The sequence below is a fragment of the Haplochromis burtoni genome, unplaced genomic scaffold (genome assembly GCF_018398535.1).
Source record: "Haplochromis burtoni strain Fernald_Lab_line unplaced genomic scaffold, NCSU_Asbu1 Contig_34, whole genome shotgun sequence".
Taxonomy (NCBI): Eukaryota; Metazoa; Chordata; class Actinopteri; order Cichliformes; family Cichlidae; genus Haplochromis; species Haplochromis burtoni.
In genome coordinates, this window is record NW_024582395.1 from 2,822,035 (window position 1) to 2,836,670 (window position 14,636).

The following is a 14,636-nucleotide window of genomic DNA, read 5'->3' on the forward strand; positions in this document are numbered from 1 at the left end:
ATGTCTATACAAAAAAGAATAGGAGAATATTTGTGTGTGTGTGTGTGTGTGTGTGTGTGTGTGTGTGTGTGTGTGTGTGTGTGTGTTGTTCATACACTCTAAGGTCATGCTGGTGTGATTGATGAAAGGACAAAGTGTTAGCACCAGAGACAGGAAGTGGACCCTGCCGGGGAAGACTGAGGTGAGGCGTTTCTGTCACATGGAAACCCAATTCATCCCTCCCCTCCCTGCGCATTCCCACAACACCGCAGTCTATTTCAGTCTGTTTGTATGAGTAATCAGTTGACCTCTCCTCTTTCTTTCTCTCTTCCTCTCTCTCTCTCTCTCCCACTTTCACACACACACACACACACACACACACACACACACACACACACACACACACACAAACATTCACACCTCAGTCAGCCCCGTTTATGCTGTGATTTTCTGGACACGACCGTCACTGACATCAGATAGATGAGGCTAATCTCAGCCGCAGGCAGGCTGTCAGACAGCTTTGCTGAGGTTCAGTGTGTAAAATGGCGCACGACTGCCACGCACGGATTTTTTTTTTTCTAAACGCCCTTTACTTTTGATAGACAAATCTTGACCAGAAAAATAAGATGCACATACCACGGCATGCAATGAAGCCAAACAGACCAGTAAAAGCAGTCTTAACACAAAACCAAATTCCAGGCCAATGTTTAAAGCACAATCCTAGTGTTTGGTTACATCCATTTTTCCAAACGTAATCTAAAAAAAATAAAAAAGAAAAGAAAAAAAAAAAAAAGAAAAAAGTTTTGAAAAAAAATTCCACGACGTGTCGAAACCGTTACAAACACCATTTAACACAATGTCAAGATCAAGAAAGCAGGTTTCACACAAGTGGGATTTATTTTACATTGCACGCGTGTTCCTGTTTTTTTAAACACTCATGCAAGTGTTCGCGCGATAACCGAAGCTTTGATTATGTGGTTTTGGGAAAGGACGGGCTATGTCATGTGAAGAGCATGTACACGGTTAGCTACACGTGAGTGTGAGAGTGTGCATGTGTGCGCATCATCTCTAATGCCCTGTTAATTGCCTGACAGTGTTCCTACACACACCTCTGCTAATGTTCCGCTTGCTATTCAGTCTGTGGCCTGCCTTCCTCCTGCCTCTCCTCTGCGCGCGCGCTCTCTCTCTCTCTCAGGCACGGATTGTTCTGTTACAACAGCAGCAGGAATCTCAAGCGCTAATTAGCTTACCTCACCAGAATTGTGATCAGAGTCTCGCGCGAGATGTCACACAAATAACTGCGGGATTAAGAGTAAAATACCAAGGATTATTATTGTTGTTATAATCTCGCGTGGCCCGAGGTCATCAGGGCACTTGATGACCTCGTGAGGTTTAGTTATACAAGTTCAGCACTTTGGACAGCGCCTCATTGCTTCGTTCAGGTTTTTCTGATTTGAAGGAAAAGACCGTCACACCTTCTCCTCCTTAAAAAAAGCCATTTCCTTCTTCTAGCTTTCTTTAATCACGACAATTACACCCAATATTTTTCCCCAGACTCTGACAGACGTCGCTTGTAAGTCTCTTTTCTCTCCGAGCGTGCCGCCACTCTCATTACACACGCTGATTAAAGCATAGATTAGCCAGCAGTGGCCCTGCGCACTCCTCACCAGCAGCTCGCTCAATATCAATTAGAGGCTGCGCCAAAAGCAGCTAGTCCACCGGTGGCCCCCCGTCTCCTGATTCCAGCCTCCTAACAGCGCTGGCACTCCGCTGCCTAAGAATAAATAAATAATAATATTACCAGGATTAACAAAGAGAACAGTATAGGGGGAAAGGGGGGGGATAAAGGCGTGGAATCGCAGTTAAGACAGCATTCATCAAATAGTACCTCTGCGACTGTATGCAACTTGTTGACCAAATTTAAACTTATGCAATCACAGATCTGAGAGACTTTTCTTATCATGCCCAGACTCGCTTAATTCAGAGGCTCAGATCCAGAAGGAAATTAAGGAAAAGTCACTTAGGCCTATTAGTCAAGGCAGTGTAGCCTACCTCTGCGGAGTTCGCTGCAGAAATGAACAGTGTGTGGACACAGAGCGAAAAGCCTTTCAGCACACCGTCAGTAGGTCGCTTCGGCTTAGAGGAAATTAATTCCCATTTTTCCTCGTCTCTGACCTCTTTGGCTCGGTAGAAATGAGGCTAATAGTGGCTGATTTCATTTACTGGTTACATTATCGGATATAGTTCTGTCTAACCTTATTGCGTCCACGTCTTAAATACCAATCTACCTATATTTTTAAAAGAGTGGAATAAGTCGTGTTTGGGTATAACAGACCCACTCCGTTCAATTAGGCTTGAATTTCATTTGCATAATGGTAGTTTCCTCATTTTCTAAGAAAACCATGGGTTGTTTCCGAGTTAATGTAATTTAACTGGCCTTAGTTTGTCAGGGATTATATTTTGCTGTGAGCAGCGACGCTATGCAGAGAAAGGCGGACTATGTGAAGCGTTTGAAAGAAAAGCACGGTGCAATTTTTTTTCTTTTTTAAAGAACTGCTTGTTATATTATTATCGACAAATATAAACAGTGCTATTTTAGTCTTTTTTCTTTCATGGAAATTTATGAATGTTTGAAATGTGAAAGATAACTGATCGTCATGCAACCGCAGAAGCAATGAAATGCATTTTAAAGCGAAGAACTCCGACCAAATCTCCAATAAGCACGTGGTAAACACAGTTTTGCTCAACCACTTCTCAACCTGCGGTGTCCACTAACAGACAGCCTGTCCAATTAAAAGTGGCCATTGATTATAGATAGCTACCTGCTGGCATATGAGGGAGACAATGTTGGATGCTATGCCACTGCCAATACAGGCTACAGTTAGCCATTCACTAACCAGAGCTGACACCAGCATATTAGATCTGGACTGGGTTAATTCACCTGCAGTTGGCCCCTGTGTTGGCTCCACAGCGCAGTGGTTTACCTGCCCACTCTAAATGCTGATCATTAAGTTGCTTCCAGCAGCCATGATTGGTGCAGAGGGGCTCATATCATTGATTAAAAAGGAAGGCTGATATCGCAGTTATTTCAGCTCCTTCCTTTTCTCCCTCAGCGGTCAGGCTGAAGAGGGCGAATGTAAATCAGTTCTGTTCGCTGAACAGCGCGCAGCAACATTTCATGCTGCCGTTTCTACATGGTCCACGCTTAATGGGATTTTGCCATTTTAGTTTATTTTTTAATCCGATTTCAGACCGCGCAATCGCGTCAGTCACGTTTAGCATACATTTCTAAATATAAAACTAAAACAGCATTTTTAGTTAATAGCGTCAGGCTGTGAGGAAATGACAACTCTAATTTGTATGTCTGTGGGGAAATAGGCCCGTAGCTCATACTTATCTCTTGTTATTGTGTGTGAAAACCTCTGAACCTAATTCCATTTTTCCCTCTCCTATTTTCCAGCAAGCTGCTTTTCCATTAACTTTGGGAAAACACGGTGGCAGGTCCATTTAAAAAGCTCGTGCCCCACCCTTCCCATAAGCGTCTCAGCTCCGGAAAATAAGAAATTAAGAGCAGGGCCCATTTCATCATCAGCTCCTGTCTACCCCAAACGCAGAGACAGCATCCTCCGGCAGAGCTCCCGGAGGGCGGGACAGGGGAGCTTTACCTTAGCATATGTTAACTATTACAAGATGTCTTGATGGAACACAACGAAATGACTGGTAATTGACATAAAATATGACAAAGTGTTAGAGTCTTTCTGAGGAAAGCGTCGCGTATTATGGCGTATCAGCTCCGTAATGTGACTGATTAATGAAAGATCGGCCTCGCACTCACTCAGCTGATTCTGTGAAAAATGAGTTTTGTGTTGTCATTCCGACAAGCCAGCAACCACGGCCGGAAAAGACTATTAGCCGGAATCATTATCAATAGCCATATTTTCAAACTCTATTATGGCAATCAGGCTAGAATTTATTCAATAGATTTAGTTCATTTGGTTGTAATTGATAAATAATCAAAATTTATCAATGTACTTGCACACATTTCACTAACAATCAGGGAAAACTGCCCCATTTACCAGCTGACTTGGTCCAAATTAGAGCTAAATTGATGATCAATTAATCTTGGGAGGGGTAGTGCGCCGTGTTTAGAAGAGGAGCGGCAGAAATGTGGCGGAGAGGAGGGAGGAGAGAGAGGGAGGAGACGAGGAGAGGACGATAAAGAGAATGGATGGATGGGGAAAGCGTGGGATTTGTGAGAGAGTGAGAGGAGCTGAACTGGCTGGTGAGTAACGCACTGAAAACACAAGGAAGCTGCAAGGCGACAACAACACAAAAATACAACTGTGTGTGTGTGTGTGTGTGTGTGTGTGTGTGTGTGTGTGTGTGTGTGTGTGTGTGTGTGTGTGTTCGTTCTAGCTTTATTTTTAGAGGGGTTGCTGCATTGCTGTCACACTCTGCCTAACCTTTTTGGTATGTGTGCCAATATATGTCTCAGAGTGAGTGAGCCACACACTTGAAGTATCAGGTAGCTCAAGTTCGGCAAATCAGACTGAGCAAGGTCAAAGAGACTGATCCCATTTATTCTTTAATTTGCTGAGGCATTAAATTGCATGATGTGGCTTTGCTGCAGTTTCATAATTACCAGCACATGTTTCTAATTTCAAGCTACTCAGAGACACTACTGACCCAAGTCCTCCCATTTATCTGGTGTTTTAAGAGCACAATTGTGTGTGGAAAGTATATGTGTTGACCTAAATATACCTATAGTTTTTAAGTCAGGATAATATTACCAAATTGTTCACACTTTATATAATTCTTATAGTAGAATTTGATGTTTATTTTCTCAATTTTACTAGAGTAGCATACAATTGATATTTTCATCAATAAAATCATACATAACACATTACTAAATGTGACTCGGAATAGCCTTTGCTAAAACACAGTGACATCAAGCTAACACCTTAGTGGCTGAAATTATTTAAACTGGCATTGTTTTCAGACTACAGTGTAAAAAAGGGTCTCGTTAACTGTGTCCAAGGCTCCCTGGCACCTGTAATGTAAGGCACTCATTACCTTCAATGATGCATTACAGCTTCCTAATGATGGAGCCACAGTAATAGACCTAACTAATGACCAGACTTAAGAAAGAACATATTCTAATAGCTGGAGCAGAACTGGAGGGAAAGTCAAGGTGTCAGAGAGGAAAAAGGGATTAGATCTGCAGACAACTGGAGGAGCTTAAGTGACTGAGTGTAAACACAATAGATCAACAGACTGTGCTAAACAGTTGTGAAGACTTATTTGAATAATTTATATTGTAGTTAAGTTTGCTTGAAGTATGGTTTTTGTTGACAATAGTAAGAGGTAATGAAAACACGCAAGCTTCAAGATAAAGATAGATAGATAGATAGATAGATAGATAGATAGATAGATAGATAGATAGATAGATAGATAGATAGATAGATAGATAGATAGATAGATAGATAGATATTATAGGTTATGTAAAAGAGAAATAAACAATAACATTTAGCAAACCACCCTTTTACAGAACAGTTCATGAACAGCTGACCCTACATTTTACAATATAAAATGCCTCGAGGCAGCTGTTGTTGTGAGTTGGTACTATAGAAATAAAACTGAATTGAACTGAATGGAGAAAAATGAAAAATGGTGTAATTTAGACAGAATGTCTTTTTACATGTGTTATCGCAGACCACAGCAGAGCAACAGACGTTCAAAAGCACATGAAGAGATTTTGGGACTAAACAACTAGAGAGCTTTAGTCTATGATCTGAATAACTTGCTTAGACAGAAAATAAATTCCAACTGTTTCATTTTTGACCAAATGTATAATCTGATAGTGAACTTACTTCGAGCATCACACATCACACAAGCCACAAGAGTCTACTGCAACATACCTGGAAAGGTGTATGTGTAAGAGTACGGGAAATATTGGCATGACTTCATTGGGCATTGCTGTTCATTTAACTGAAAAAAGTGAAATAATTATTGTCGTAATCCTTTACAAAATAATCCATTGGCCTAGATTAGACCTTGGTGGTCATAATTAAAGAATTTTCCTCTGTATTTTCAATAAAAACATTTCAGAGTAAAACTTTTTAAAATTACATTTTAATTTAATGCCAAAACATGGCTTTGTATGTTGGTGTATCTGCAGCTACATTCAGCTTCAGTGGATGATATTTGTTAAATGCACATTTATCTGGGTTTTTAGTATTAACCTGACTTAGACTGTAAATAAAGAACATAAACGTAAAGAACATCTGCAGTCCCCCTGGACTTTAAATGACCTTTGAGTCATTTTGGTGACTACTTTGGTAAGCTCAGAGAAATTTATCAGCGTATAGCAAATGATAACAGTGGTCTGTGGAGAATATTTTTTTTATTTAATACCAAGTAATACTATATAATAATAAATATTCTTTTCCACATTCAGAGAGGTTTGAAACTTTTGTACTGAAGACAGAATTTGACTATGTCAAGAAAAAGTTGATGGGATATAAAGTTTAAGAAGAATGATTTTTTTTTAATCTTACTTTTGACCAATAACTGTACAATTTGATGGTGAAATTATTGTGGCCCATCACAATATATCAACAAGCTGTAGAAATCTACTGAAACATGGCTGGGTAGGTGCTGCATGTATGCGTGAACCATGTTTTCTTTATACATACTAAACTAACAACCATGTTGAAACATTTCATATTTATGGGTAACTTTGACTGCCATGAGTCACATTGATGACATGAGCCATATATCATCAGCAGCCTGAGGTTGTTCACATTGTTTCTCTTAATAACAAATGAATGAAAATCCGAGCATCCCACACAGAGAGCACCTGAGCATGGGGTCGCCTTTTAACACCACATATAATGAGACGTTTTGAAAGCTGCTGAGACTTTGAACACCAATATGTAAATGACACCTATTGTGACTTTCATTGCTATTTTAATAACCTCTCAAATACACACACACATGCGCGCGCACGCATGCAAACACGCACACACACGCACTCAAGAACACCACACCACCTTCTCCGTGACATACGCCTCTTCTTTCTCATTAAGGAAATCGTTCTTCTTTGCTGATTATTTTATTTGATGCCGTGATTACCGCTCTGTGCACCGCATCAAGCAGTAACGGACACCAGGCGGAGGGCAACGGGCCTAATTGGAGCATGAGATGCACAGGGTGGTGCAGCCAGGATGGGTGGCCGGAGAGGAAAGCCTCTAATGGGTTCGCCTGTCTTCGGCTCTTCGCTCTCTCCTCTCTCGGGCTCTGATGCAACGCACTTATTGGTCTGCTTCTTATTCCTCTGACTGTCAAATCACCTGCACAGAACTACAGCGTGATTTGTTAGATAAGCGTTTCTGCAGATGGAAAATCGATTTTCCTTTTTAGATTTCTATAACTGAGTGAATGCAGATGCCTGGAAGGCGATGCAATAGGCCTTAACATAAGAAACGACCAGTTTACCTACTGGCTCAGGTTACAGTTCAGTTGTGGTGTAAAGGCTCTTATCCCTGCATCTGCCTTTTGTTGCTTTGTGTTATTGTAACCTGTTCTGCAAAGGCTCGTATGAGCAATGGATTTAACGCAGTTTGATTGCTAAAAAACCGCGGAGAGGGTGGACACGGAATTCTTGATCTTTGAAATTGCTCTACAAAATTGCATTTGTTTTTGGTGCGCTTCCATTAAAAGTGTCTCCTCGCGTGTAAACAGCCGTTCCGCACTCAGATGCGCCGCATTAACCCGGGAGGATTGTAGGCCTATGTGAGTGTGTTTTTACTGGGGAAGATTGATGTGGTCCAGTTAGGGAGGCTGAGTGCTGAGTGAGACATAGACCCATTTCAAGTGGGTCCTTCTTATTACAGCAATAAGTTACAGTCTGTGGATCGGACAGCTGAGGGGATATCTGTCATCCAGGCCGTTACTATACCATGTAGGTCTTCAGATGAGTAACTTAAAACATATAGGCCACGATCGATTTTTAACACGTCTCATTTTATGTCCATGTAGAGAAATTAAAATATGGTGTTTTCCATTAAAATATATCGGATTTTAAATAATATACTTTAAAAAATTATTATTATTATTATTATTATTATTATTATTATTATATTTTGATTGCATTTTTTGTTGTTGATTAGTGGTAAAAGGATAACTCATGTAACAAAAAAGTACCCAAAGTTTGCCCAACAATAATAATAATAATAACGACTGTATATATTTATATACTTTCACAAACACTTTCCACAGCATACAGACCATCTCGTGGCTCGGGCCCTTCACAAACGCAGTGTTGGCCCTACAACTCCCAATAAAGTGAGTCCCTCTCCTCTCTCCTGGTCTACACGTCTGAATCAAGCGAATCGAGCCTCTGCTGCTGCTGCTGCTGTTGATTGCTTCTCCTGAACCTTCGGGAGATGGTCACAGCTTTCCTCATCTCAGTGCACCATGCACCAGTCCATTTCCTTAAGTTTTCACGCTGTGCCACATATAGGCTACTTCCCCGCGTCCCGGCAGATTGCTGTTGAGGAGCATAAAAGATGAGCTGCCTCCATGTGGTGCAGGAGGGGAGAGAGAGAGGAGTCCTCGCTCGGACGCCTCCTTTGTGTGGCTGAAAAGAAACCTATTTAGTCCCAGGCGGTGGTCTATTCACCAGGCTCACCCTGACATCTGCCAAAAGCCTTCTCTAACCAGCACTGTCTGGAGAAGTAAGAGTGGAGCGCAAATCAATGCGCTGTCCTGTTAATTGTATAATAGACCTACTTATGGACTTCTGCTAAAGGGGCACAATCGTTTAGGGTCCACCACGTCTGATTTTGTTTGAACCAAGCAGGCCTAAATACCTTTAATTGGGCCAGTGTTGATGAAAAGTCGATGGGAGTTAAAGCGGCCGATCACCGACGGTGTTTAAATCCATCTGTACTCGTTTATTTATTTATTTCCACGATTTGTCTCCACAAATCACCTGCCATGAGGGAATGGGAGCTATATTTGTTTTGTTTGTGAGCCAAGGACGGGAGGGAATAGGGGCTCTGAGGGGTTAGAAGGAGGTCTGGTGTGATAACGTTTCTTGTTCTTATTGCCTTTGTGTTTTTTATGACCAATGTCCAAACTGATAAGTACAAAAGAGACTCAATTTGCTCCCCTTAATAAATAAACAGCAACCAGCTTTAAAATTGTAACCGTAGATTTCTGTCCCTTCATTTGCTAAATGAATCCTGGCTTTACTGTGTGAACAGTCTGAATTATACAGTAAAGGGATTTAAAAATTAAGATTTTGATGTGTTCAATTAGAGTGACAATACAGTTTCCCTTTCAAATAAGTGTCAGCTCCTTTAACGAAGTAAAACAAGCCTCTGCATGCGCTCTCCTCCCGTATTTTACATGTGTTTCTATGTACTAACGGAAGTCCTGTCAGGGCACGGACTATATGAGATTAAACAAACACATTAAGATGTTTAACGTGGGATAATTTGAGCATGAAAAGCTAATAAATCAGAGGACGGAATGGCAGAGGATTGAATTGTAGTATTTCGTGCGCGTTTGGGTCTGCGCGTGCGCGCTTACGTGCGCGCCTGTGTTAAAAAAAGAAGGGGGAGTCACGTCGCTGACATTTCCAAGCTCCTGCTCTGATTGGCTCTTATTTGAGGAAGCTCACGGGTTCTTTCAACTAATAAGCGCCTCCCCATCGCTCTAAAGGACATTATAATGCAAGGGACCTCCTTTTTAACCACAAACCGAATTTTCGTTCATTTAGACCATATATACTTTTTAAATTGACCCAAAGTTGTAGGATTTTTTTTGGAGCGCATTTCGCCCTGGAGCGGTACGCGATGCTCTCTCATGCCGACCTCCTGGATGCTCGGCTCGGTGAGTTATCATCACTAAACTCCGGCCCTAAACTCCAGTGTAAGATTTCAACTTTTTGTCTAACGTTGTGAAGTGATAAATAGACTGTGTGGTTAATTGTGTTAACAACTAAGTGGTTTATCGTTGGTCGAAGCAATTTATAAGTAATTTATCAGCACAGAAAAATTATACCATAAAATACCAACGTAAATGTTGTATATTGTGTTTTTAATGCCATCTGTGCTGCCTGTTATATTTTAAAGACTCAAAGCATTTCATATAACTTTGTTTATAAGACGCTGCGGTACTCGGCATATTTACTCAAATCCCCTCTCCTACTCATCCTCTCAGGGATGAAGGATGCTGCAGACTTACTCGGACACCGAGAAGCTCTCAAATGCCGGCTGGGAGGTGGAGTTCCAGACCAGGGGCATCCGGGAGACATGCCTCCTGGTTCAGACTCTGTTGAAGGAACCACTCTCCTGCCGGGTGAAGACATCGCCACTGTAGGATCCAACTCTGCGGGCATGCCGGTGAACGGGAAGGAGCAGGAGAAGCAGCAGCAACAGCCGCAGCAGAACTCCGGCCAGACCACAAGCCAGCAGAAGCAGAAGCGGCACAGGACGCGTTTCACACCGGCGCAGCTCAATGAGCTGGAGCGAAGCTTCGCCAAAACCCACTACCCTGATATCTTCATGAGGGAGGAACTGGCGCTAAGGATCGGCCTCACCGAGTCCAGAGTTCAGGTAAATACAATAATGCAGAGACTCGCATAACAATTCAGGGTGGGGCTTTGGAAACAGTTTTTTTACGATTTGTAAATATCCAAAATAAATACATAAATACAAAAAAATTAAATAAAATCATCATCATAATAATTACCATTTCAATCCGCCTGGAAGATAGTGAACAGAATCGGTTGTGTCACAAGAGGAAACCACGTGCCTCTGTGTTATTAAGAGACATTTTTATTTTTAATCATTTGTCATTTTGCCCTAATTAATTTGTAGTTAATTTTCACCCAATACCAAGATATTTCGTGGACGTTTCAAGTTTGGATGAACTACTTGGAATTTCAAAGCTAACCATTGAAATGGCGCCACTTGCTCAGTCTAAGTTACAATAAGCCAAGACTTAAATGAGAGTCTATACAATATACTTCAAGTAAAGGAGTACATTTTGCTTTTTCAGGTACCGCGTGTGAAATATCTCTCCCCAGTATCACTGTGCATAAAAACGATAGCATAGCCTCGCCGTGTCCAGATTTTCCAGTAATAACTGTTTAAGAAAATAGTTTCTGCTTAAATTGAGTTGCATGACGCAAGTATCCCATAATATATTCAACTTTAACCTGATATCTGACTAATATTTAATTGTGAGAGCATCCGGTCCACAAAGGGCTCTGTCCAAGGTACTGAAACATTTCTCATTTGAGGATGAGGAATTCGATGGTCATCTGGCTTTTACAAATTCCAGTGTATCGCCACTCATGGAGACTTTTTTTTCTTCTTTTTTTCGTTTCTTTGTTTTATTTTGCAATTTTGTACTTCCAACAATTACACGGGGAGCATTACGGCTTTGATCATTATCTCTGATTTTTTTTTCCATTTATTTAACCATCTAATAAAATAAATCTTCAAGTACTAGAAGATAGCCTTCCAGATATTTTTCTCGGACTACATTTATGAGAATTTCCGTAACAAAATATGATTACACATTTGTAAAAAAAAAAAAAAATCTCTCTTATTAATCGCACGTGATTATTTGACAGTTTTGAGAAAACTAAAGAGAGAAGGAACATGCTAGGCTCTAATAAACAAAACACATTACCAACCAATTTCAGTCTTATTTATAACAGTGAACGGGTTATTAAACCGTGATGTGAAATTCATGCAAATTATCCCACTGAAAGCAATAAAACCAGTATAATCATTAGTCACCGTAATAATCCATTCTTTATTCCAACCAGTGCAGGATCCTAACCGCTCAGTGCATGCCGGCTCATAGTCGGTGTTGGTAAACATTAGTGCAGGCCGTGCAGGTGCAGCCTTCAGTGGGCGTGTTGGCCCGAGCGCGTGCCTCCACACAGCCTCTCTCCTTTAAAATGCTCTATCAGCGACGTCTTAATAGGACTCAAGAATATATTGTACTTTTTTAATGGAATGAGAAATTGCATTTTCTTTCCCCCCGAGTGTAATGGGTTTGGGCGACGTTTCACGGCTGGCTGAGCGGAATGAGAGCGAGATTTCACTTTTAATATGGAGGCATCGACTCACGGCCTCGTGCGCGCATTAATCACACCCGAAGATGAAATCTTTATAAAGCCCAGCGGTGTCGCGCGTGCGTTTTCAGCTGCATGGCTCGGTGTGTTTGTGGGTTTTCTCGCGCATAGCCAACAGACGGGCATTTTTTATTTTCGCATAGATGCTGTACAGCGATGCGGGCCATTTGTATTTAAGCCCGCGCAATATTTAGGGCAATTTTCAGTTAATCTGCTTGTAAATAAGATGTTAGAAAGATAAATTGCTCGACTCCTTGCTGCAGAACTTGAGTAACAAACCCTCTGACGCACACATTTTTACACCACAGCTATTTCTGTCTCCTACAGAATATAAATGTTCTCTTACTTTTGTTTTATTTACTGGAACCTTTTTTTTTTTTTTTTTACAATTTCTTTCGAAATACTTCGCTTCATCTTTAGAGATTCGAAACTTTCGGCACTCCCAAAAGCTTATTTTGAGGTTTGGGGTTATAAGTACACTATTAAAATTTTCTCTGACTGTTGGCCAACAATTATTCAAAGTGGTTGGCCTTAGAAAAGTCCTGGGCCAAGAGAAGAGGTCTAATAATAATTCGATTAAATTTAGTTAGGTCCACCTCAAAATGAGATTATTGTGGTGAAGAATGCTATTATTGTGTCCATTGCATATGGCTTCATATGGATGAGAACGTGGCATCTTTCCTGGTTAAAATAAACACGCAGTGCCCAAGAAATATATCACGTATGTTTCTCAGTACCTCTAAATGTCGATTTGTGTCTCTGATTTCAGGTTTGGTTCCAGAATAGACGCGCTAAGTGGAAGAAAAGGAAGAAGACCACTAATGTTTTCCGTGCACCGGGTACCCTGCTCCCAACACCGGGCCTGCCACAGTTTTCTGCCGCTGCCGCCATGGAGAACAGCCTGTGCTCCTTCCACGCCAACGACTCTCGCTGGGCTACGGGGATGCCGGGGGTCTCCCAGCTGCAGCTCCCCCCCGCTCTGGGTCGCCAGCCAGGCATGGCGCAGTCACTGTCACAGTGCAGCCTTGGTCCAGGCCCGCCACCAAACTCCATGGGTCTCTCTAACGGCCTGTCCTCCAACGGCTCCGGTCTGCAGTCCCACCTCTACCAGACGCCTTTTCCAGGAATGTCGGCCTCCCTCTCCGGCCCCACGAACGTATCGGGCTCCCCACAGCTGTGTAGCTCCCCGGACAGTGACATGTGGAGAGGAACGAGCATCGCGTCTCTGAGGCGCAAAGCGCTGGAGCACACAGTGTCCATGAGTTTCACTTAGTGACTTTTGACCACACCGCACCCTATTCCACCAAACACCCCTCTCCCAGCCCCGCCTGGCTCCTTCTTTTTTCCTGTTTTTAATCCAGCTATTTAGATCAAAATGAGAGAACGAATGAAGTAATCAGGCCTTAAATGTGAGGAGAGAAAAAAAGAGGTAAATGCCACCTCATAAAGACCAAATAATGATAATAACAAAAGGACAACATTTATTGACAAACGGAAGAAAAAAAATGGGGTCATTTATCTCGTTAATTCAAACGGATTTTTTTCTTACCAGCTATTGTTGATAAATACTATTGTAATGATCTTTAGACTATAGGCCCTAATTACCGAGAGCCAAACAATCGTCGTATTTACGTTGTCATTGAGCGTGTCTTTACGCACGTTATTGTGTTCAGGTGAGGTTGTGTTATGTCAAACGGTTATTTATAAGATTGGGTATTTTGATAGCAGCCTGCCACACACGCACCAAACTGACAGTGAGCCTACTGAACTGGGTCTCGGGCATGCACTGTGCATGTGGATTTAATAATTAAAGGAGAAAACGGTGCCCACTCAGACTGAACAGGTGCTTTTGTTTGGTGACCTCAGTCCCGTCTGCATGGGACGGGATCACACACACACACGGGCGATCTTTCAGTAGGCCTACTCTGTTTTAGGATGTTTTGTGTAGATAAAACATTCTTGCTATGTACCCGCTGGTCTTTTTTGTGACATGTTTTAACTTATTGTATGTGATATTACTTGACACATTTCTTAAATGTTTGATCTTACATCGAAATGCACCACATTGACGGGTTTGTACCAATTTAAAATGAGCAAACAAATAAAAATAATTTTCAAGAATGTCAAAAACAAGAATGATGTATGTCTCCATTAAATTTAAACGCATAATGATTATTTTGAATACATTTCCAAGGACGGTGAAGCGTTTGCTACGATATCTATTAAGGCGCAATACTGTACGTATGTTTAGTTTAGGCGATTTGAACTATCCATTGCCTTGGATTATCCACAGTTACATGTTATCAGTACGCGTCTGACTGCTATATGACATAATTTTGTTGCACAAATTATTATTTTTTTGGTTATTGCTCAGTGACCTAAAGAGGTGTTTTTGCAGGGTTTATGAGGAGACAGGGTTAAAGGGTTTGTGAAGGGTGACTGGTCTTATGGTGGCAGACAGCAGCGGTAAAGATACCAGGCTGAGATGTCAGCGCTG

At 41.6% G+C, this 14,636-nt stretch overlaps 1 protein-coding gene across 2 annotated transcripts; it reads left to right on the forward strand.

Moving 5' to 3' along the window:
• Nucleotides 1–9,714: 9,714 nt before the first annotated feature.
• Nucleotides 9,715–14,264, forward strand: LOC102303930 (homeobox protein orthopedia B). Of its 2 annotated transcripts, none has more exons than XM_005919112.3 (3): nucleotides 9,715–9,918; nucleotides 10,210–10,604; nucleotides 12,909–14,264. In XM_005919112.3, exons 1-3 carry the CDS (start codon nucleotides 9,843–9,845, stop codon nucleotides 13,410–13,412), a joined length of 975 nt encoding a protein of 324 aa, XP_005919174.1. In that variant the 5' UTR covers nucleotides 9,715–9,842; the 3' UTR covers nucleotides 13,413–14,264. The 2 variants fall into 2 exon arrangements, with proteins under 2 accessions (XP_005919174.1, XP_005919175.1); XM_005919113.3 differs by having other exon boundaries at nucleotides 9,715–9,879.
• The last annotated feature ends 372 nt before the right edge of the window (nucleotides 14,265–14,636 follow it).